Consider the following 24,180-nt stretch of genomic DNA (forward strand, 5'->3'; position numbering starts at 1 on the left):
GGATTTTGTGGAAGAGCCACACTCAAGGGGCCAAAGAGCCGCATGTGGCTCGCCGAGCCGCAGTTTGCCGACCACTGCACTAGAGCCATCCCTAGAGATTTGCTGCTGGGATGTCCTCCATTTGTTTGCATGGGGGAGTCCGGACTCATTTGTAATGGCCGTGGGCACATAATACCATTGGTTACTGCCAATATATACTCTTAGGTTATAAAGATAACAACTGATACTGATGAGGAGGAGTAATTTAGATCAAGAAAATAAATGTTTAACTCTATTATCTGTTCAAGGACTTTATTAGAGTCACACACAATAACTCTGGCTTCCCTCCATTCCTTCACACTATTTTAAATAATAGCTCAGTATATTTCTATTAGTATTCCAAAGTAATATATATGATAAGTTACCCAGAGGCATTACACAGAACTTCCCTATTTTAAATTGATCCCTGAGGGACCCCTGACAGATAAGAAAGGCTGTGGACTTGTGGGTGCCTGTTCAAATAGTTTCAGTATGGGTATGCTTGCTCCACTGAGCCCCTGAGCCTAACTTTATGATAGGGTCAGATGGTCTTTGGTTTTTTGTTGTTTTTTTTGTTTTGTTTTGTTCTGTTTTTACCTTTTAGTTAAATACCTAGTAGAAAAATAATATTCATGTAGAAAAATAAGTCATAAGTAAATGTTTATAAAAGGGACACACTTATTTAATAAGCACCCTGATTAAGAAAAAAGAATATCTTCAGCATCCCTGAAGTCAGTTTTTATTTTATTTATTTATTTTTAATATATTTTATTGATTTTTTTTTTTTGCCCCCCTTCCTCCCTCTCATACATACTCTCCCTCCCCAGAGTTTTATGTCCATTGGTTGTACTTATATGCATGTATACAAGTCCTTCGGTTGATCTATTCTCTCCCCCAGATCTCCCTCCCTTCCCCACTGTAATTTGACAGTCTGCTTGTTGCTTTACTGTCTCTATATCTATCTTTTGGTTCACAGTTTATAATGTTCTTTATTATCCATAAGTGAGTGAGGTCATGTGGTGTTTCTCTTTCATTGATTGGCTCATTTCACTCAGCATGATGTTCTCCAATTCCATCCAGGTTGCTGCAAATTATGAGAATTCCTTCTTTTTTATGGCAGCATAGTATTCCATTGTGTAGATCACATGTGTCAAACAGAAGGCCCGCGGGCCAAATCCAGCCCGCCAGGCCTTGCAATGTGGCCCTCACCGCGCTGTCATCACTGCACTCCACTGTCAGTTTATGACATTGTCAGTTTATGACTGTTCAGTAAACCATTCGGCCCGCGATTTAGGCTGGATTTTAGATTTTGGCCCCTTCTCTGATTGAGTTCGACACCCCTAGTGTAGATGTACCATAGTTTTTTGATCCAATCATCTGCTGACAGGCACCTAGGCTGTTTCCATATTCTGGCTATTGTAGATTTTGCTGCTATGAACATAGGGGTGCATATATCCTTTCTGATTGGTGTTTCTAGTTTCTTGGGATATATTCCTAGGAGTGGGATTACTGGGTCAAATGGGAGTTCCATTTTCAGTTTTTTGAGGAAACTCCATAATATCTTCCACAGTGGTTGCACCAGTCTGCATTCCCACCAGCAGTCAGTTTTTATTTTAATTCTGCAGAATTTCTCCTGAACTGATACCAAAAAAAAAAAAATTCCCCCAAACTTTACTATTGTTTTTCTGCCATTAAAACTTTGTCTACTGCTAGGTGGTCATTCTTGGTCTTGAGGATTATCCAGGTTCCATCCTGATGCTCTTTTGATCTAAATGACCTTTGCAAATGCAGCTCCACCAAATGCAACAGCGCACTTTGCTTTCTGTCCCCTTAGCCACCCTGCTGTCCTTACGAGTTCTCCCGGAGTTTAAGAAGAAAGCGGTATGGACCAGAGCGTACGGTTGGTGAACAGTTTGGCCGTAGCCAGCCGCATTCTCAGCCAGAAGAGGAAAACCACACGAATGGAAGGAATCTCTCAGAATTTGTGTCTGGGATGCATCTCAAGGTCGTGAGAGGGTGGCCACATCCGGGGCGGTTTGAACCCTGAGTGCCAGGAAAGGAGACGGTGCTTCCCTCCCCAGGCCAGTGGAGAAGGAAATGAGAAATTGAACTTCCTTTCGTTTGGCTTGAGGTCAATCTGAAGATTTTCTTTGTGCAACTTTGACTATATCATTTCCTCTCCCCCAGATTCTAGTAAAATAATCCCATGAATTTTGTGCATGTGACTTTATTTGTTTTCAGGCAGAGGCTAGGTTCTGCTAACCAAGCCGAACCCTGGCGGTGCCGGAGGCATGACACAGAACTTCCCTGTGTAACTAGTAAGTTGATCCCTGAGGGACCCCTGACGTGATTAGATAAGCCAGGGGTCCTCAAACTTTTTAAAGTGGGGGCCAGATCATGGTCCCTCAGAGAGCTGGAGGGCCGGACTATATGAACTACTAATTCCTACTGTAACACCTCGGCTGCGCTCACTGCCCAAAAAACCTGGCGGGCCGGATCAGACTCCTCTGCGGGCCGCATGTGGCCCGCGGGCCGTAGTTTGAAGACCCCTGAGATAAGCTGTGGACTTGTGGGTGCCTGTTCAAATAGTTTCAGTACAGGTATGCTTGCTCCACTGAGCCCCTGAACCAAACTTTATGATAGGGTCAGATGGTCTTTGGTTTTGTTTTTACCTTTTAAACACTAAATATTATTCATCTATTTCCCATGAAGCCTCTGGAGGACACCCATTGGCTTTGTAAGTTAGACATCTTTTCTTATCCTTGTTGACGAAGCACTCTCTTGGAACCGCTAGACCAGTGTTTCCCAACCTTCTCTCATGATGAGAATCACCTGGTGGAGTTGTTAAACTACAGATTCCTGAATCCCAACTAAGAAGTGCTAAACTAGAATTTTGGGGAACATATAGGTAAAATTATATATTTTTTAAGTTGTATACAATTGTATACAATTTTTTAAGTATACAATTCTCATGATTCTCATCATGAGAGAACTTTGGGAAACACTGTGCTAGACACACTGGAATAATAAGCATGGTGTTAACCACGAGCTAAATCAGATTGATCAGTGGCGGCTAGGATTTTGTTGTGCTTGGGGCTTTTGAAAGCAAGGGAAAGCTGCCCAATTCAAAATGGCTTCAGCTGAAAGGAGAATATAATTAGCTCACAGGCCAGAAGTTAAAGATACATCTGCTCAGGCACAGTGCATCCAGTGAGCAGACAGGGCACCGGGCTTTGTCCCTCTCAGGCTCACTCCGCATAGTCGTCACGACAGCTGCCGGCGGCCTCCGTGGAAGGAAAGGTGTCTTTGCTCACAGGCATGGCAGCGGCCACGTGGGGGGGACTCTGACTCAGCTCAAGTCGCAGGTGAGTCCCCGGGAAGTGGGGTCCTCTACCTGACCAGGCCTGGTCCACCTGAATTGGGATGCTCGGCGAGCAAAAAATGACAAATACTCCTTGAAAGGTGAGTCTGTTTTATAAGTACACATCCCTTAATCAGGACACCTAGTGGCCTCATGACAAGTAAATGAAGGTATGTGACCATGTCCTCAAGAGTTGCATTTTACTCAAGGGCTTGAGAATCAGCCAGTATTTTATTTTCTTAAAATATATTTTATTGATTTTTTACAGAGAGGGAGAGAGAGATAGTTAGAAACATCGATGAGAGAAACATCGATCTACTGCCTCATGCACACTCCCTACTGGGGATGTGCCCGCAACCAAGGTACATGCCCTTGACCGGAATCGAACCTGGGACCTTTCAGTCCACAGGCTGATGCTCTATCCACTGAGCCAAATTGGTTTCGGCTCAGCCAGCATTTTAATGTTGATATTTGCCATTTTCCTCCATGCAGTTATTAAATCAGGGTTATCTTTAGCCAGCCATATAAGCATGCTGAGGAGTACACCTGTGGGTCGCTGGGGAGAAACGTTTGGGATAATGGAGTTTTGTGTCTGTCACACTATAGCGCAGTGCCTGCTGCTTTACAAGCACCTGTGAACGCTCAGTGTTCCCCTGTGACCTTACCTGATGGTGTCCCCAAGCGAACCTACCTACACTGGGTTAAAATAGATCTGCTGGTTTTGTTTTTCAGATAGCTGGGTTTGTGTTTCACTGTGTGACTTACACTCTGTCACCAGGTCACAGTTCTTTCTTTGGCTGAACTCCACAGGGTGCTGAGACGCCTACAGAGGAAAAGGGAAGGGGAAGGGAAGGGAAGGCAAGGCCAGCTCTCAGGTAGTATGGACCTGCGTTGCCCATATTTCATAGATCATCTTTAGAGGCAGGGCTAGCGGGAAATGGATTTGAAGGAGGAAGAGAGGTAGAATATCTATCTTAGAAACCAGCCTCCCTCTTTTTCCCACCCACATACATTTTCTTAAATGTCAACCGCTCACTGGAGGAAATTTATCTAATATTTACTGTTAGATGCTAGACTGTTAGTGCGCTAGAGTTTTCACTTGGATGATCTCATTTAACTTTTACTGTGACTAGGCCTTATTTTCCATTTTTATTTATTTTTTTAAATATATATTTTATTGATTTTGTACAGAGAGGAAGGGAGAGAGATAGAGAAACATTGATGAGAGAGTCATCGATCAGCTGCCTCTTGCACACCCCCTACTGGGGATATGCCCACAACCAAGGTACATGCCCTTGACCGGAATCGAACCCGGGTCCCTTCAGTCCCCAAGCCGACTCGATTGAGCCAAACCGGTTTCGGCTTATTTTCCGTTTTTAAATGGAGAAGGCACCTCCAGTAAGGGCAGAGCTATGCCTATGACCAAGCTCCTAGAGTCCCAGGTCCAGTGCTCTTTTCACTGCCTCAGGCTCATCAGCACTCACTTTAAGATGAAAATTCCCACCAAGGATTGCACGTTGTATTCATGTGCTTATGGGTTAATGTGCGTTAGTAAACCTATGGCTTCCTATGATTACCACAGATTTCTGTGATCAGATCAGAGCAGCAAGCCTGCCTCCGTGAGGACGTCTCTGGGGCGGGGAAGTTTAGGAGCTGCAGCGCCAAGGGACAGATCCTTCGTGGATGGAAGGGCCTAAGGTCCCCGGAGCAGGCTGCTTCCCTGGGTGGCGGTGAAGAGCAGAGTGCAGGGTTCACACAGAGCTGTCTCCGTGTCACACTCTGAAGAGCTGCTCTGCATTTCCCCGAGAGAGAGAGCGCACTGCTGCCCAGGGAAAGGGTGAAGAGCCAGCCCAGACTTCTAACCCCGACTTCGCTACAGCCCCGTCTCCTCCCATTCAAACGTTGTCCCTGCTCCTGGCTTTGACCAGAAAACAGACGAATGCGAAGGGGGGAGGAAGATAGACCTTAGTCCTCTCTTCCCTGGCTCCCTATTTTGTCTCCAGCAGCCTGGAGCATAAAATGTATGGGGTTTTCCTACGCATGGGAACCAAAGAATCCAAAATGGAAGATTGTTAGTTTGAAAATCTTAAAAGTTCTAAAATCTCAGCCTTCTAACACATAGGTCACCGGAATAGGTGACTGGGTTCCCCGCAGGCAGGACCTCAGGAAGAATTAAATTATCCTCTTAGGAAATTTCACTTGGTTCTCTAGAAACCACAAGTCTGCTTTTTTAGACCAGAAGTTGTACAAAGTATATTCAAAAGGAAAAGTTGCTTTGCAGGCCATCTTCTGTTAGTTTTTGAAATAATAAATTGCCAAGACAAATAGTATGCTGGGATGGATTAACAAATTAATGTGTGGGGTTAAAGCCAGGTGTCTCAGAAATACCCACCACCCTGGTTCTTGTTCTGGTTCTGGTTCTTGCTAGGAGCAGATGTCGGATTCATGTACGTGCCTGAACTCTTTGTGTTTATTTGTAATGTAATGGCTCCATGGTAACTAATAGGCTGTGACTAACCTTTTTTTTTTTTTTTAAGTTAATTGCCAGGGTTAACTTTTCTCAGGTTAATTTGATACTGTGATTGTATGAAGAATAAGACTTTGTTAAGGGCTCAACTAGTATCTTGAAATAACTTAGTTGCTTTGAAAGTAAGCAGTAGTTTTAGGTTTTTGGTAAATTGCTGTTTTAGAAGAGAAATCAGAACATTTGGTTAAGAGGACGGGCCTTCTTTAAAGCTCGAGTTGTAGGCCTCATCTCTGATCAGTTTGTATCTCTGACACAAACCAGCCTATTCTTTTTACACACAACACACACATGCATGTATGTGTGTATGTGTGTGTTTATAAATATTGAATCCAGAGAGGAAAGGGAAGGGAGAGAGAGATAAAAACATCAATTATGAGAATCATTCATTGGCTGCCTCCTACATGCCCCCTACTTGGGATCGAGCCCACAACCCAGGCATGTGCCCTGACCGGGAATTGAACCAGGGAATCAAACCAGTGACCTCCTGGTTCATAGGTCGACGCCCAGTCACTGAGCCCCACCAGCATGGCGAAACCAGCCAATGCTTAGCTGCAGGCCTTCCACCTGGAACCACGGGACTGAAAGCAGATGGGACGGTTCACATCCCTCGTCTCCCGCGTGGAAACCCCCACAGCATCACCTTCATGTGTAAATGTATCATCGTTTCCCTGGCCTAGGACAAGGTAATATGCTCTTATATTTCCTGGAAGGAAATACTTTATCCAGAATCTGGAAGTTCTTTTTAAATGTGTGACGTATCGTTAAGTGCTTAAGTTGGCATGTAATGGATTAATCTTCACAAACAGCACTTTTTAATTGCAGTTTAGAAAGGTCATTCAGTACTTGTCAAACTGAGGGAACTGGTGAAGGGACATCCAGCTAAATGAATATGAAACTGAACGAAAATGGCAGTGATGGCTCCCTGATTTAGGTTATTCCTTTAATCCAGGAAATAAAACCAACTTCACAAAGCAGTGGTAGGGGGTTAAAAGAAAGAATACAAAAATGTGTTTTGGAAATTGCAGTGGAAATGCTGCCCCTTTTACATGTTTCACTGAAAACAAATAGCAGCTGTGATGCTTCAGTGCAGGCCTGAAGGTACTAAATGTTGGAGCAGGATTTCAAATCCAGGCCAGTCCTACCTCCGGACTGCATCTCCCTCCCAGGACCCCACAGGCCAGCTCAATACCACAATGTGAGTACACAGTGGGCACCTGTGTGTATCTCGTGAATTAAGGGATATTTTTTTATGAATTGATTTTCATATAGAATTGACTAATCTTGTTATATTTAAAATGCCAGCTACCCTTTTAATAATTCTTATTTAATATGTTTTAAAACTAGATAAGCATAAGAACAAAAATGAATGTTAGCCTGAGTTGGCATTGCTAAGTGGTTGGAGTACACTGAGGAGCCTCGTTCAATTCTTGGTCAAGGGCACATACCTGGTTTGCCGGTTCGCTCCCTGCCCCTGGCCGAGGAGTGTGTGGGAGGCAACCAGTCTGTCTCTCCCCCTCCTCCTCACCTTCCTTCCACTCTGAAAAAAATGTCCTCAGGTGGGGATTAACAAAAATGAATGTCATCATCTGTTTTAAAAACAGAACATTGTATGTTGACTTTAAATATTTATTAGCAGTTTTCTGTCCAAAGCTGAAATACATTAGACTCAAAAGCAGTGGTTTTCAAACAGCAGCGTGTGAGGGGGCTGTGAAAATGCAGGTTCCTGGGCTATTCCCAATGGCTGTGATTCCACAGATCTTTAGTGGGAGCCCAGAAATCTACATTCCAAACAGGCCCTCTGGTTAACTGTGACCATTGCTCCCTGAATTACTTTGAATAAAGACCTAGAGAAAAGTGCCTAGGTCAAGTCAAAATTAGCATATCCCTTAGGTCCAGAAGAAGAAAGTAAAGTGATGGAAAAGCAAAATAATGTTTCAAAGCAAAAATAAATGAGAGGAAAATGGGAAAGGAAAGGTCATTTTTATTTAAATCACTTCAATTCTTTAGCACAATGAAACTGTGGTCTTTGCGCGTAAATTTTAAATGCATGTTTTTCCAGAGAAACATTTAAACTTGATGTTCTAGCTACTTCAGAAACTTTTGGAAGAAACAGATTCTTTTATGGGACAATTTGCTCTTCAGAGGCAGAGTCTGATATAGTAAAAAAGAAATTACCAACTCTCTTAGGGACTTTAGTGAGCTGTGGTACCTTCTTTCATACAAACTTGGTAAAGATTTTATCGTGTTGACCTGTGACTGGTACATTGTTGGCACAATATAAGTGTTTTTTGAGTGTACATAGGCATGTGTACAGCCGACTCACTCTACTAAGGTGACCTGTTTATTGAATCAAAAGCTAAGACCAGAATAGAAGTGCTTTTTGACAAGCATACTACAGTAAAATAAAACTGAACGAAGATATTGGGAAGAAGTGTTTGTTCTTGCTCTGTATACAACTACTTTGATAAAGGAAAAGCTCAGGACTCTGATATTATGTGCAAGGGTGTGTGTTGTTGGGTTTTTTTGGCACCAGAGACACTGTTGTTGTGGTTACTGTTTCTTTGCCTAAGTTATTAGAACTTCAGGTAATTTACTTGGCATTTGAAACTCCAAGGAAAGATCATTTAGAAGTTATATCTTATGCTTTGAAAATATCAAAACACAATAGAGATTTGATGGACACAGAGTTAAAATAGCCAAAGAAATAAATTTCTCAATCTTGGTAACAGCCAATTAATTAGATGGTTACGCTCTTGGTTTCTTAACCTGGGGAACATGAATTGCTTTCTTCTTCCACTAATCTCTAGTGAAATGCAGTATTGCAGTATTACAATTTTAATATATTACAATTTTAATATAAGCAACCACAATAATACTAACATTTGTGACAATGTCACCATAGGAAATTACAGAATTTTTTGTTACAATTGCTGTACATATCTCAAATTGTCAATCCTTATTCTGTTTCAAAATTACCATAATTATAATTTTACTTCTGTTTCTTTTTGGTCTAATATTTTAAGAAGTAGGAAGGTTCTTCAGGTAATTTGCTTTTTTAAAAAAATTAAAGTGTTATTTAGTAATGAAATTTTTATTTCTTGTAGTGACCCAATAAATATATTATAGTTTCTCTAGTTCTTGTTTTAGTGATTCTAGATGAATATTTCAGCAATGTATGTGGCCATTTTTATTGGGAGGGAGCTAGACTAAGTCACCTCCAGTTGCATACTAAGGGAGCATTTGCACAGTAACTTTTTTTAATTTAGAAGTAAAATAAGCACCTTTAAAAGCAAAATGTTGCTTTTTAAAAAGGGTAATCTTAATACTTAAAATTCAAAATATGACATTAAATTTATAGTTTCTTTGATTTATTTATGGTGTAAAATTATTTTTTTAATTACATTTTTACTACCTGGTTTTTATGTAACAAAATATTTAGTACCCTTTTTATATAGTTGCTGGGCAATACGATTCTATAATTATTTCAAGAAAAGTGAATAATATACCAGTGATTCAGAAATTATTCCATTAATCAGTTATTCATATATATTATAAATCTTCAAAGAAAGGATCAATTTTCAGAACTATACTAGTAAGTGATGATTTATAACATTAGAGTAATTAACAATAGTAATTCAACAATACATGATCTGAAACATGACTAGTTCTTAATTTTCTTGGCTTTTATCTCAATGGAAGGAATGTGGGGAGTTATTTTCCTTTTCTAAGTGTTTCTGACGGGTGTTACCTCTGGGAACGGTGACGTGTACAAACTGTGACTGTGGACCCTGCAGACCATACCTCACAGCGCTCCCTCCTGTGGACCTGCTGCTACCGGGGAATTCGGAAGTGAAAAGAAACCAAAGTTGTTAAAAATACAAGTTAGTTGAATCTATTTCTCATTACCCTTACAGGAAAGTATCAGGCTTCAGTCAATATAAACTTAACTTGTCTAAATCCACAGCTTTGGAGAAGCAGGTTGTTCAGAGTCTGTTTGAGCACCACAGGCTGCCGGGAGGTGTCGGGAGGAGGTCATGTGATGGATTTCTGTCTCACACTTGTCCCCCGCCAGCACACTTCCTGTGGTGTGTCTGCAGCGGAATCCTCGGCCTTTGTCCTTACGTCACAGCAGCATGCTGCTCACAGGTTCTTCTTTTTAATGGGAAAGACTCTGAGGAAGTCTCTTCTTTCTGAGTAAAGATGGCTGTAGATAAAATACATACCTATCGTGAAGAAGGAAATGGTAAAAGTAAGAAAGACTGATTAGTCATTTCTTTGGCACAAACCATAGTTTTAAAATTACAGTTAGAGCGCTGCCTGGAGGCCGGGCCTCAGACCGTTGTCAGGAGAGATTCGCAGAAGGAAAGTAAAGCAAACCCCTTCCATCTCACCGATTTTTTATTGAAAGAATTCCTTTTTCCCTTTCTTCAAGGGAGCTCTCTCCACCTCTCCTAACGGTTCACGTTTGTCTTCTCTTTTGTGTGTGGCTCATATATACTTGATAGTTGTTACCTTGTAGCAATAATCACTGTTCTTGGGGATTTGTGATGGTTAGAGCTGGGGAAGCTAAAATTTAATAATGGAAGTCTTTTTCCCCATTTCCTGGGAAATTGACCAAGTTTTTGTTATATACATTTTTCTTACTTCCTAGGAAAGAAACGAACAGATAACTAAATAAATGGAAAAATCAGAAATAGAACTGCTTATTTTTGACTTCTATATTTCATATCTAATGCAGTTTCATTTTCTGCTAGTAAAACTGTTCTGGTTCTTTTGATCTTGAAAAAAATTAGTATAATTTGTAGGTGCTTTACTAACAAGGTCTAACTCATTGTGTCAGGCTTCCTCTTAGCTCTTTCCCATGTGGGTAGACCTTTCTGTTGAGGGTGATGGCAGCACAAAACAAACGCCACTTACCTATAAAGAGCATCATGAGGTATATTTTCAGCACATAGGGGAAGTAGATGGATAGGTCAAAGGGCAGCTTTGTGGAGTAAGTGCCGAATGACTCAAAATAAGGCAGCGACTGGTAGACGGCAAATGCTGTTTAAAGAAAAAAGAGGGCATCATGGAGGTTTCTCTGCTTAGCTTGCTTTAGAAATATGTATGTACAGGTAGATGTGTCTGCACATGGAAGGATATTTTGAATGTGATGACAGTTTTGTGATGATTGCTGAATCTTATAGCTAAAGCCACAGTTTGATGTAGAAATATAATACACTGAATGATTAAACTGGCAAGGCCATGACAGCAGTGTGACTCGTTGAATTTTTGTCCATCGTATACTTTGAGATAACACTGTAAACGTCTCTAAAGTACCTGTCCCTTTAGCCACAAATAGGGGTGGGTGACATATGAACAGATAGAAAATGAAGCATATGTTTTCCTCGTTGAGTTGCACAACACATGTTAGTATTGTAGAGATTCTGAAAAGTTCTGCAATAAAGTAACTTGTTTCAGAAGCAGGTCCAAGAGGGCCTCATAAGAGGCTAAGCTCACCCGCTCCCATTTAGAACAGTTTCTCCTGAGAGTCAGCTGAGGGCCAATTGCACAACTTCTGCAGAACAAGTGAGAGAGAGACCACAGAGAGAAGGTTGGAGGAACCAGTTTGTTTCCCTGCACTTGGACAGTGGGTGGGAGTCCTGGGCTGCTTTAGCAATCCCCAGACATCCCTTTCGAGCTAGCTCCAGCAGGAATAGAAGGGTGCCAGGTGCAGGACAAATCTAGTAAATACTGCTGGGCACTGCTACATGCAACCACTGTGTTTGGGAGCCTCACATACATGTGTAGCCCAGAGAAAGTACAGAGCTAGCCAAGCATTACAGAGCCTGCAGGCAGGGCTGCCCTGCCTGGAGAATGTTCAGAACTAGCAGGCACTGCAGCACTAGCACATATGGTTGTGCTTCCAAAATCATTCTATAAAACCAGCATTTATTAAAACCAGACAAAAAAAACATTACAGACCAATATCCCTGATGAAATGCATACAAAAATTCTCAAAATATTAGCAAACCAAATTCAATAATAATAAAAAGATTATACACCATGATCAAGTGGGGTTTATACCAGGAGTGAAAGGTTTAATGAAACTAAAGATAAGTCATATGATTGTCAATAAATGCAGAAAATTTGAGATTTTTTTAATAAATGGATGTTGGATTTTGTCAAAGTGGGTATAGAAAGGCTATACAGGACAAGGCCACAGCTAACATCATAAATGACTGAAAAATCTAGGATCAGAACAAAAGACAAGGGTGCCAACTCTCACCACTGTTATTCAATATAGTATGGGAAGTCCTAGCAATCTGACAAGAAAAGGAAATAAGAGGCATCCAAGTTGGAAAGAAAGAAAGAAAACTACTTACAGATGACATGATACTGTATAGAAAACCCTAAAGAATCCATTGAAAAATAGAATGAATTAAGTAGCAGGACACAAAATTAATGTACAATACATAAATTTATGTTTCTATGCATTAATAACAATCAGAAGGAGAAATTTAAAAATCTATTCGCTAGTGATGCTCCATATCACTAGTTATAAAGGAAATGAAAGTCAAAACTCCAATGAGATTCCCCCTCATACCTGTTAGAAATAACAAGTGTTAGAGATGGAGAAAGGAAAATTTATATACTGCTGGTGGGGATGTAAATTGGTACAGCCACTATAGAAAACAATATGATGGTTCCTAAAAGAAATTTATAGCTCCCATATCAATCCCTCTTCTGGGAAGCTACCTGAAATTTTTGAAAATATTTATAACCTGTCTTTAACCTTTGGCATCTTGTTAATGAATGTACCCTACATTCATTGCAGCATTATTCACAATAGTCAAGACAGGTAAACAACCTAAGTGTCCTTCAATGAATAATTAGATAAAGAAGATATGATTCAGCTGAAACCGGTTTGGCTCAATAGCTAGAGTGTCGGCCTGGGTTCGATTCTGGTCAAGAGCATGTACCTTGGTTGCAGGCACATCCCCAGTGTGGGGTGTGTAGGAGGCAGCTGATCAATATTACTCTTCGATATTTCTAACTCTTTATCCCTCTCCCTTCCTTTCTGTAAAAAATCAAAATATTTTTTAAAAAGAAGATATGGTATATTTATACAATGGAATAGTATTAATTCATAAAAAGTGAAATACTACCATTTGTGACAATTATGAATCTTGAGAATATTATGCTAAGTGAAAAACTCAGTCATAAAAATGACAGGAAACATGATTTACTCATTTGTGGGATATAAAAAAGCCATAGTCATAGATACAGATAACAGAATGGTAGTTACCAGAAGTGGGGGAGAAGGGATGACAAAGTGAGTAAATTGGGTCAAATATATGGTAATGGAAAGAGGCTAAACTTGGAGGTGGTGAGCACACAATAGAGTATACAGATGTCATTATAAAGTTGTACACCCAAAATCTATATGAAGTTATTAATCAATGTAACTCCAATTAATTAAGAACAAAAACAAAAGTGTCAGCCAAAATGAGGAGACAGAGAAACTTGTTTAAATGGAAAAACTGAAGAAAACTCCAGTAAAGGTACTAAATTAAATGGAGATGAGCAATACACCAGATCAAGAGAATTTCAACAAAAAGATTTAAAAAATGTTTTTAAAGTATCATTTAGAGCTGAAGAAAGTAAAAGTATCATTTAGAGCTGAAGAAAGTAATAAGTGAAATGAAAACTAGACTAGAAAACTAGACTAGAACTAAAAAACTAGACTAGAACAAATAAACATCAGATTAGATGAAGCAGAGGATCTGAGCTACCTGAAAGACAAGTTAGTAGAAAACACCCAATCAGAAGATCTAAAAAATTTTAGAAAATGAGGATAGTTTAAGTGACCTCTGGGACAGCATAGAGCACAACATTCACATCATAAGGTTCTCAGAAGGAGAAGGGAGAGACATGGAGATTGAAAACTTACTTGAAGAAATGGTAAAAAATTTCATTCATCTGGTGAAGGAAATATACACAGTCCAGGAAGCACAAAAAGTCACAAGCAAGATGAAATCAAAGAGGCTGACACCAAGATAAATCATGATTAAAATGCCAAAGGTTAGCCCTAGCTGATTTGATTCAATGGCTAGAAAGTCAGCCTGACGGGTCCTGAGTTCGACTCCAGTCAAAGGGCACATGCCCAGGTTGCAGGTTTGATACTTAGTAGGGAACATGCAGGAGGCAGCTGATCAATGATTCTCATCCCTGATGTTTCTCTCTCTCCCTGTCCCTCTCTGAAATCAATAAAAATTAACAAGATGCCAAAGATTAAAGACAGAGAATTTTAACAGTACCAAGAGCTCCCATAGGAAAACTAGAAGATTTTTCAATAGACTTTTCAGGCCTGAAGGAAATAGCATAAAACATTCAAAGTGAGAGGGGACAATTTACAACCAAGATTACTCAGCAAGGTTATAATTTAGAATTGAAAGAGAGAGAACATTTCCCAAACAAAAGCTAAAGGATTTCATCACTACTAAACCAATATTATAAGAAATATTAAAGGAACTTCTTTAAATAGAAAAGGTCAAAACTAAAAAGAAAATACATGAGAGGAAAAATCTCACAAAGACAAATACTTAGTAAAGGTAGTGGATCAACTTATTATAAAGCTAGTATGAAGATTAAAGGCAAAAGTAGGAATAATATGCATGAATACAATAATAAATTAAGGGATACACAGAAACACATATAAAAGAGGTAAAAAATGACAAAACAAATGAAGTATCAGGGGAAAAAAATGTTATTTAGAATGTGTTCTAAAAGCAACCATCAGCTTAAAGCATCCTATTCTATATGAAGCACATGGTAACTATAAACCAAAAATCTATGAGATATACAACAAATAGAAAGGAATCCAATACTATGCAAAGTCATAAATGCATAAAAGAAGAGAGCAGGAGGGGAAAGGAACAGAAGAACCACAAAAAACAATCAGAAAAATTTAATAAAATGCAATAATTACATACCTGTCAATAATTACTTTAAATGTAAATTGACTAAATGCTTTAGTCAAAAGACATTAGGTAGCTGAATAGATAAAATAAGACCTACACATATGCTTCCATACTTCAGATCAAAAGACACACAGAGATAAACTAAAGAAATGGAAAATGATATTTCATACAAATGGAAATTTTACGAGCTGGGGTAGCAATATTTATGTCAGATAAAATAGACTCAAAGGCTATAATAAGGGACAAAGAACATTTTATAATGATAAATGGATCAATCCACAAGAGAACATAACTCAAACATCTACACACCCATGTAGGTGTATCTAAATATATAATGCACATATTGTCAGACATAAAGGGAGAGATCCACAGTAATACAATAATAGTAGGGGGTATTAGCACCTCACATCAATGGGTAGATAACCCAGACAAAAATCCACAAGGAAAGTGATCTGAATGAAACAGTAGAATGGATTGACTTAATAGATATTTATAGGACATTTCATTCAAAAACAGCAGAATATACATTCTTTTCAAGGGCAGTGGAACATTTTCTAGAATAGGCCACAAACCAAGTCTCAATAAATTTAAGAAGTAGAAATCCCATCAAGCACCTTCTCTGATCAAAACAGTTTGAAATTAGAAATCAGTAACAAGAAAATTGGAGGGGGGAGGACCCACAAACACATGGAGGCTAAATAACATACTACTAAATAAATGAGTTAAAAATGAGATCAAGTTAGGAAATCAAAAAGTGGCTTAAAACAAGTGAGAATGCAAACACATGACCAAAAATGGGACACAGCAAAAGCAGTTTTAAAAGAACGATTCATATATCTATTTAAAGAAACAAAAAAACAAAAAACAAAAAATCTCAAATAATCTAACCTTAACAAAGCCCAAAATGAACAGAGGGAAAATAAATGAAGAAAAAAACACACACACACACACACACACAATAGAAAAAATCAATGAAACCAACAGCAAGTTCTTTGAAAAGTAAAATTGATAAACCTTTCACCAGACTCATCAAAAAAAAAAAAAAAAAAAGAGGGCCCAAATAAATACAATTAGAAATGAAAGAGAAATGACAACAGAAATATAAGGAATTATAAGAAAATGCTGAAAACAATTATATGCTAACTAATTGGACAATCTAGAAAACATGGATAAATTCCTCAAAACACACAACCTTTTAAGACTGAATCAGGAAGAAATAGGAAATCTGAATAGACCAATTGCTAATAACAAAAATGAATCACTAATAAAAATACCCCAATAAACAAAAGTCTGAGCCAGAAGGCTTCACACACGAGTTCTACCAAATATTCAAAGAACAATTAATCCCTGTCCTCAAACTATTACAAAAAATTGAAGAGGGAAAGCTCCCAAACTTATTTTATGAGGCCAGCATTACCCAGATATCAAAGACAACACAAGAAAGTAAAATTTCAGGCTAATATCCCTGATGAATTTAGCTGTAAAAATCCTCAACACAATGCTAGCAAATCAAATCTGGCAATACATTAAAAAGACTATACACCATGATCAAGTGGGATTTATTCCTGGGATGGAGGGCTGGTTCAGTATCTGCAAATCAATTAGCATGGCACAAACTAAATGAAGGGTGAAATACAATCATATTGATAGATGCAGAAAAAGCACTTGACAAAATCCAACAACCAATCATGATTAAAAACTCAGCAGAGTAGCTATAGAGGAAATGTACCTCAACATAATCAAGGCCACCATATAGAACAAACTATAGCTGACATCATAGTCAACAGTGAAAAGCTGAAATCTTTTTAGCTCAGGACTAAAACAAGGATGTCTACTTTCACCTCTTCTATTTGAAACAGTATTGCAAATCCTAGCCACACAATCAGCCAAAAAAAAAAAAAAAAAAGGCATCCAAATTGGAAAGGAAGAAGTAAAACTCATTATTTGCACAATACCTGGTACTATATATTCTAGTAGACAACTCTAAAGAATTCATTTAAAAAAACTATTAGAATAAATAAATTCAGTGAAGTTGCAGGATACAAGATAGATATTCAAAAACTGATTGCATTTTATACACCAATATCAAACTATCATAAAGAAAAATTAAGAAAACAACCCCATTTACTATTGCATCAAAAAGAATAAAATATCTAGGAATAAATTTAATCAGGGATGTAAAAGATTTGTACTCATAAAACTATAAAACATTGTTCAAAGGAATTGAAGAATACACAAATGGAAGCATATACCATGTTCATGGATAGGAATAATTAACATAGTTAAAATGTCCATATCACCCAAAGCAATCTGTAGATTTTATACAATCCTTATCAAAATACCAATGAAATTTTTCACATGAATAGAAGAAATAATCCTAAAATTTATATGGAACCAACAAAGACCCCAAATAGCCAAAGCAATATTGAGAAAGAAGAACAAAGTTGAAGGTATCACACTACCTGATAGCAAACTATACCACAAGATTATCGTGATCAAACAGCATGATACTGGCATAAAAATAGACATATAAATCAATGCAATAAAATAGCCCAGAAATAAGTCTATGCTTAGTATATGGTCAATTAGCATACAGCAAAGGAGGCAATAATTTACAATGGGATAAAGACAGTCTCTTTAATAAATGATGGAGGAAACTGGACAGACAAGTGTACAATATTAACTAGACCACTTTCTTACATCATATACAAAAATAAAATGAATTAAAGATTTAACTATAAGTCCTGAAACCATAGAACTCCTAGAAGAAAACATAGGCAATAAACTCTTTGACATTGGCCTTAGCAATATTTTTTTTTTAGATATGTCTTCTAGGGCAAAGACAACAAAAAGACAATAAATGGGACTAAATTAAGCTAATAAGCGTCTGCATTGCAAAGGAAACCAACAACAAAACTAAAAGGCAACCTACTAAATGTGAGAAGATATTTGCAAATGATATATCTGATAAGGGTTAATACCCACAATATATAAAGACCTCATACACCTTAACATAAAAAAATAGTTCATTTGTTGGTGGAAGCCATTCTGTCCTTTTACTTTGCATCCCTCTGATAAATAGTGAGTTGGAGCATTTTCTTGTTCATCTGTATGTCCTCTTTGAAGAAGTGTCTATCTAGGTCCTTTGCCCATTGTTTAATTGGATTACTTGTCTTCCGTTTAAGTTGTATGAGTTCTTTATATATTTTAGAAATTAAACCCTTATCAGATGTATCATTGGCAAATATGTTCTCCCATACAGTGGGCTTTTTTCCATTTAGTTGATGGTTTCTTTTGCTGTGCAGAAGCTTTTTATTTGGATGTAATACCATTTGTTTATTTTCTCCTTTAGTTTCCTTTGCCCTCAGAGATGTCTCAGCAATTATATTGCTAAGAGAGATGTCTAAGACTTTGCTACCTATGGTTTCTTCTAGGATTTGCATGGTTTCACAACTTATGGCAAGGATGTGGAGAAAAGAAACCCCTAGTACACTCCTGGTGGGAATGCAGACAATGGAAAGCAGTATGGAGTTTCTTCAAGAAATTAAAAATGGCTCTAGCTGGTTTGGCTCAGTAGATAGAGCATTGGTCTGCAAACTGAAGGGTCCCAGGTTCGATTCCAGCTAAGGGCACATGCCTAAGTTGTGGGCTCAATCCCCAGTGAGGGGCATGTAGGAGGCAGCCAATCAATGATTCTCTCTCATCATTGATGTTTCTATCTCTTTCCCTCTCCCTTCCTCTCTAAAATCAATAAATATATGTTTAAAAAAGAAATTAAAAATGGAACTGCCATTTGACCCAGTGATCCCACTTCTAGGAAGATATCCTAAGAAATTCAAAACACCAATGATAATGAATATATGCACCCCAGTGTTCATAGCAGCACTATGTACAATAGCTAAGATCAGGAAACAGCCCACTTGCCCATAAGTAAATGAGTGGATAAAAAAGTTATAGTACATTCATACCATGGAATACTATGCAGCAGTAAAAAAGGAGCTCTTTCGCTTTGAGACAATATGGAGGGACATGGAGAGTATTATGCTAAGCAAAATAAGCCAATCAGAGAAACATGATCTTACTCATATGTGGAATCTAATGACCAAAATAAACTGATGAAGCATGCAACAGACTGACAAATTTCAGAGGGGAGAAGGGAAGAGGATAACCAAAGAATTTATATGCATGTATGCATAACCCATGGACACAGACAATAGTGTGGTCAGTGAAGTGGGGGGGCGGGCAGTGAGAGATAAAGAGGCATCACGGGGGTGAGGGGAAAGGGACATCTGTAATACTTTCAACAATAAACATAATTTTTAAAAAAATAATTCCATTTAAAAACGGGCAGAGAACACGTGTAGACACTTCTCTGAAGAGGGCATGCAAATAGCCAATAGTTACATGAAATGATGTACAACATCACTAATCATAAGGGAAATGCCAATGAAAACCTCAATGAGATACCACCTTGTGCCTGTCAGACTGGCTGTTACCAAATCAGCAAACAGGTGTTGGCAAGGATGTGGAGAAAATGAAACCCAGGTGCACTATTGGTGGGACTTCAAATTTGTGCAGTCACTATGGAAAACAGCATGGAGGCTCCTCAAAAAATTAAAAATAGACTTAATACCCAGCAATTATACTTTCTAGTATGTATCCAAAGAAATCCAAAACACTAATTCAAAGATAGATGCACCCCTATGTTCATTGCAGCAATAATTTCAATAGCCAAGTTGGAAGCAATAGACAAATGACAAATGAATAAAGATTCATATATATATATATAGATATAGATATAGATATAGATATAGATATAGATATAGATATAGATATGAATATTAGCCATAAAAAGAATGAAAACTTGCCTTTTGCAACAACATAAATAGATCTAAATAGAGAGAATTAGCTAAGTCACATAAGTCAGAGAAAAACAAATACTGTATGATTTCACTTACATATGGAATCTAAAAGACAAAATAAATAAAACAGGAGGGAAAAAAAAATGGTGACCGGCAGGAAGGTAGGGAGGGAGAGTGTGTGAGTAAGTGAGGGAGTAATAGAGGGGTGTGTGTGTGTGTGTGTGTGTGTGTGTGTGAGAGAGAGAGAGAGAGAGAGAGAGAGAGAGAGAGAGAGGGAGAAATAGGGACAGTTAAACCCTGAAGTTCTCCCAGGGGGCTCCCAATCCAGGCAGTCTTAGACAGCAAAACCCCGCTGCCATCGCAAACACTATGGGGAGGACACCGGTGCCATAGAGACCACATCATCTTGAAGAACAGAACTGCTTGAAACTCGAATCCTAGCCTCGTCACCACCTAATCTGGTCTCAGAAGCAAACCAGGACACTACAGCTGCTCTGGTGGAAGACCTGCCACCCCAGCTGCAGACCTGCAGACCCTAGGACCTCCACAGGGTACTCAGCTTGACAGCAGTAAGTTCAACCCCCCCTCCCCCCCAGTGCCGGATCTCAGGATTCACTGCATTCCCAGCCCCCTAGGCAGCCAGGCATTCCACTACCTAGACAGTGCTTGGGAGCCACTGAGAGCCCCGGGGGGTGTGATTCTGTATAGAAAAGGGTGTACGGCCCTGCAGTAGAAATTCTGAATTCCTTCTTCCTAAATAACTGCCCACGGACACCCCAGCTGTGCAATGTCGGTGCCAGGGCCCCTCAGAGTGCGTCAGAGCTCTGCGCAGGAAAACGCACCACCAGTTCCGTGCCCACCTCCAAAAAGCAGGAGCATTCAAAGTTCATGAGCAAACTTCCAAAGCCGGCAAACTCACAGCCACAGACAAGGGAAGGCTCCCTGAGCCCATATATCCACAGAGTCCTCTGGGGATTTGCTTTGAGCCCCTGCTGGGTCTGATCTGTACAGACAAGGATGTGCTGCCCCACAGCAGAAACTCTGAACTCCTTTCTCCTGAATAACTTCCCACATACACCCTAGTTGTTTAACTTCAGTGCCAGGGCCGCTCAAAGTGTGCCAGAACTCTGTGCAGGCAAATGCACCACCAGTTCGCGTGTACACTCCCAAAAAAGCAGACACTTCCAAAGCCCATCTATCCTCAAGGCACTTGTGGGAGATACTGTGAGTCCTGGCTGGTGTGATCTTGGACAAGCAGGGATGCACTGCCCCAAGCAATAGAAATTCTGAATTCACTCATCCTGGACACCTGCACAGACACCGCAGCAGGGTAACTTCAGTGCCAGGGCCCCTCACAGTGCGTCAGAACTCAGTGCCAGCAAACTGACCACCAGACATGCACATTTCCAAAGGGCAGGCAGCCTGAGCCCATATGTCCACAGGGTCCTCTGGGGAGCTGCTGAGCCCCTGCTGGGTGTGATTCTGTACAGATAAGGATGTGCTGCCCTGCGGCAGAAATTCTGAAACATCTCTTTCTGAATAACTGCCCACATTCACCCTAGCTGCTTAACCTCAGTGTCAGGACCCTTCAGAGCTCATCAGAGCTCTGTGCCTGTAAACACCCCTCCACAGAAGCGAATTTCCATCAGGCAGGCACCCTGAGCCCATTTACACACAGGGCACCTAGTGGGAGCCACTGTGAGCTCTCCCAAGAAACGGTTCCTGGGTGCCACTGTGAGTGCCCCCTGGACACACGTGACTTCATCTAAGGGTGCAAGACAGCAAACATTGGGACACTCCCCTCCATAGCTGCTGACTTCTAGACACCGCAACAGTGCCTCTCAAGCTTGCAGGCCTACATCAAGAGAACCCACATAGCTCAAGTAGGAAGCTACACTAGATTACACTAGATTACCAAGAAAACTGAGAGATTACACCAGTAGCACCATCCCCAAAAGAACCTGGGTAGCAAAGCAAGCAGATTTACAACTAAAACATTGCAGGAAAACATGAGAAGACAAAAGCAATCCCTAAAGGAAAGAAAAAGAGTAATTACCAAAAAGGAAGTTAAATGAAATTATGGCTAGCAGCTTATCAGGGAAAGAATTCAGAGTAATGGTTATAAGGATATTTAAATGAATGGATAACAAATACACACAACTCAATGAGAATTATAAGGAGCCGAATGAGAATGTCACCAGCATGAAAAAGAACCAAGAGGAGATGAAGAATGACATAGCTGCAATAAAAAACACAATGGAAGGCCTAAACAGTAGACTAGAAGAGTCTATGGACCACATCAGTGAATAAGAAGACAAAGTAGTAAAAAAAAAAAAAAACAACTCACAAACACAGCAGCAACTAAAAAGAAGACTTAAAAAGCAAGAGGAGAGCATAAGGGAGCTTTGGGAAAATACAAAATGAAACAATATTTGCTTAATAGGGATACCAGAAGGAAGAGAAGTGATAAAAAATCTGTTTGAAGAAATAATGACAGAAAACTTTCCTGATATTGGCAAGAAAAAAAAACCATGCAAGTCCAAAAAGTATATAGAGTCCCAAACAAGTTAAACCCCAAAAGACCGACACCAAGACACATCATAATTAAATTGGTGAACACCAACGACAAAGTAAGAATCTTAAAGGCTGCCAGAGAGAGACAGAAAGTTACTTACAAGGGATCTTCTATTAGAATATCAACTGATTTCTCAACAGAAACATACCAGGCCAGAAGGGAATGAAATGAAATATACAAAGTGATGCAAAGCAAGGGTCTGAATCCAAGAATACTATACCCAGAAAGGCTATCATTCAAAATTGAAGGTGGAATCAGGAGCTTCACAGACAAAAAAGGGCTAAGAGAGTTTATCACTACCAAGCCAGCAATGCAAGAAATGCTAGAGAGACTGCTGTAGAAAGAAGAAAGAGAAAGGCAAGAAGAAACACAAACACTAAGGGAAAATGTGACAAAAAACATATACTTGTCAATAATAACATTAAACATAAATGGATTAAATGCACCAATCAAAAGACACAGGGTAGCTCAATGGATTAAAAAAAAAAAAAACATGACCCATTTATTTGCTGTCTACAAGAGACCCACCTGAGAGCAAAGGATTCACACAGACTGAGAGTGAAAGGATGGAAAAACATTTTTCAGGCAAATGGAAATGAGAAAAAAGCTGGGGTTGTGATACTTATTGCTGATAAAATAGACCTCAAAGTAAAGACCATAATAAAAGATAAGGAAGGCCACTACATAATACTAAAGGGAGCAATTCAACAAGAAGATACAACTCTGGTAAACATATATCCACCCAATGCAGGGGCACCCAAATACATAAAAAATCTCATGGAAGATATCAAGGGAGAGATCGACAACAATACAATCATAGTGGAGGACTTCAACACACCACTGGCATCATTGGATAAATCCACTAGACAAAAAAATCAGCAAAGAAACAGCAGTTCTAAATGACACACTAAATCAGATGGACCTAATTGACATCTTCAGAGCATTTCACCCCAAAGCATGGAATACACGTTCTCTTCAAGTGCACATGGACATTTTCAAAAATAGACCACATATTGGGTCACCAGCAAAGTCTCTCCAAATTCAAAAAGACTGAAATCCTATCAAACTTTTTCTCAGACCACAATGGCATAATATTAGAAATGAACTACAATAAAAGCATTCCCAAAAAAAAACACACAAAACACTTGGAAGCTGAATAGCATGCTACTAAACAATAATTGGGTTACCAATGAGATCAAAGAAGAAATTAAAAACATCCTAGAGACTAATGACAATAATACAACATTGCAAATCCTGAGACACAATGAAAGCAGTCCTAAGAGGGAAGTTTATAGCTCTACAGGCCTACCTCAAAAAAACAAGAAAATATGGTAATAAATCATCTAACTCAGCAACTCAAAGAATTAGAAAGAGAACAACAAGAAAAGCCCACAGAGAGCAGAAGAAAAGAAATAATAAAGATCAGGCAGAAATGAATGACAAAGAGACAAAAAAAAAATTCAACAAATCAAAGAGATGGTTCTTCAAAAGGATAAAAAAGATTCATGAACCTCTAGCCAGGCTCACCAAGGATCAAAGAGAGAAGACCCAATTAAACAAAATCAGAAATGAAAGAGGTGAAATAACAACAGATCCAACAGAAATACAAAAGATTGTTTAAAAAATACTATGAACAACTCTATTCTAACAAACTAGACAACCTGGAGGAAATGGACACATTCCTAGAAAAATACAACCTTCCAAAACTTACTCAGAAAGACTCAAAAAATCTCAATAGGCAAATAACTATGGAAGAAATTGAAGCAGTCATCAAAAAGTTTCAGCAAACAAAAGCCCAGGGCCAGACGCCTTCACAAGGGAATTTTACCAAACATTCAAGGAAGAACTAAACCTATTCTCAGACTATTCCAAAA

General features: G+C 39.1%; 2 protein-coding genes and 1 long non-coding RNA gene across 5 annotated transcripts in view; 2 read left to right on the plus strand and 1 right to left on the minus strand.

Annotated features, from left to right (window-relative positions):
- The window catches only part of FOCAD (focadhesin), a 274,520-nt gene extending 272,143 nt beyond the window's left edge, over positions 1-2,377 (plus strand). The window contains exon 44 of the mRNA XM_084898094.1: positions 1,853-2,377. Coding sequence (XP_084754220.1) covers positions 1,853-1,926 — 74 coding nt within the window. The 3' untranslated portion in view covers positions 1,927-2,377. The remainder of the gene's footprint in view (positions 1-1,852) is intronic.
- Positions 2,378-4,731: 2,354 nt separating this feature from the next.
- On the plus strand, positions 4,732-9,742 carry LOC311629783. 2 transcript variants are annotated; one of them, XR_014796255.1, is made up of 2 exons: positions 4,732-6,589; positions 6,992-9,742. It is a non-coding gene; the product is annotated as an uncharacterized lncRNA (long non-coding RNA). The 2 variants fall into 2 exon arrangements; XR_014796256.1 differs by having other exon boundaries at positions 6,997-9,742.
- Positions 7,010-24,180, minus strand: part of HACD4 (3-hydroxyacyl-CoA dehydratase 4) — a 41,040-nt gene continuing 23,869 nt past the window's right edge. For both annotated transcript variants that reach the window (XM_084898179.1, XM_084898180.1), the window contains 2 exons: positions 10,824-10,949; positions 7,010-10,129 (listed from right to left, as the gene is read on the minus strand). In XM_084898179.1, coding sequence (XP_084754305.1) covers positions 10,047-10,129; positions 10,824-10,949 — 209 coding nt within the window. In that variant the 3' untranslated portion in view covers positions 7,010-10,046. The remainder of the gene's footprint in view (positions 10,130-10,823; positions 10,950-24,180) is intronic.

The sequence above is a fragment of the Pipistrellus hanaki genome (assembly GCF_964339955.1).
Source record: "Pipistrellus hanaki genome assembly, chromosome: 11".
Classification (NCBI taxonomy): domain Eukaryota; kingdom Metazoa; phylum Chordata; class Mammalia; order Chiroptera; family Vespertilionidae; genus Pipistrellus; species Pipistrellus hanaki.